General features: G+C 40.1%; 2 protein-coding genes across 2 annotated transcripts in view; both read right to left on the bottom strand.

Annotated features, from left to right (window-relative positions):
• LOC104711164 (serine/threonine-protein kinase HT1) overlaps window positions 1-883 on the bottom strand; it is an 11,961-nt gene that overhangs the window by 5,511 nt on the left and 5,567 nt on the right. The gene's annotated exons all lie outside the window — the stretch shown is intronic.
• The window catches only part of LOC109126166 (transcription termination factor MTERF4, chloroplastic-like), a 3,349-nt gene continuing 2,478 nt past the window's right edge, over window positions 13-883 (bottom strand). Inside the window, exon 2 of the mRNA XM_019229240.1 lies at window positions 13-881. Within this exon, the coding sequence (XP_019084785.1) occupies window positions 40-881 (842 nt within the window). The 3' untranslated portion in view covers window positions 13-39. The remainder of the gene's footprint in view (window positions 882-883) is intronic.

Below are 883 nucleotides of genomic sequence, written 5' to 3'. Positions count from 1 at the left end.
ATGGGTTTCAGATACAGACACTCGTAAATAAAAACGAAACTACGAAACATGATCTCTCGTGAAGATAGCCATAAGCTTAGGAACAAGCTTGTTGTGCTTCATCACGTATCTGTTCAAGAATATCTGATCAGTACACACCAAGACAGATGAAATCGGAGGGTTTTCACTTCCGATCAATCCCTTTGACATGAGAGCTTTGATTACATTACACCTCGGCACAATCCTCTTCTCCAGGCTGTATCCAAGTACCGCAGGGAGCAAAACCAAAGCCTCTAGTGGCCAATTCATCTTCTTCACCAAAACCTCAAACTTCTTCTTCATCATCTCAGCAGAATAGGCAGTGCAGTTAGGATATCGCATAACCATCAACTTGAACTCATCTCTACTGAACCCTAAGTCTAGAAACGTTTGAATAGAGTCCAATATCTTCTTCTCTGAAGCTCGTATGCATTGTGGACGAGTCTTCAACACCGAAAGGACCTCTTCCTTCACCAGACCACACTTCTTTAGTGTTTCAAACGTCTGAACAATCTTATTCTCGGAGAATTTCAAAAAGAAAGGCCACTTCTTGAAAATTGCCCATATCTCCACTTCACTTAATCCTAACCTTTTATAGACATTGACTTTCTCTTCTATAGTTTTATCGCTCATCTCGTATACAACACGCAACGCTTCCACAAATTTTGCTTTGGCTGGATCAAAACCCATATCAACAACTTTCTTGAGTGTTCCTTCAAACTTGCCTTTACCATAAACAGGTTGAGAACTAGAGATGAGCAATGAAAACAACAACTTGTGAGGCACTCCCAATTCTTTCAAAACCAATATATTTCGCATTTTGTTCTGTCTCTTACCCTCTGCCAAAGAATGACATAACAAATCT

This window comes from Camelina sativa, chromosome 9 (assembly GCF_000633955.1).
Source record: "Camelina sativa cultivar DH55 chromosome 9, Cs, whole genome shotgun sequence".
Lineage (NCBI taxonomy): Eukaryota > Viridiplantae > Streptophyta > Magnoliopsida > Brassicales > Brassicaceae > Camelina > Camelina sativa.
This window is presented reverse-complemented; position numbering and strand designations above follow the sequence as displayed.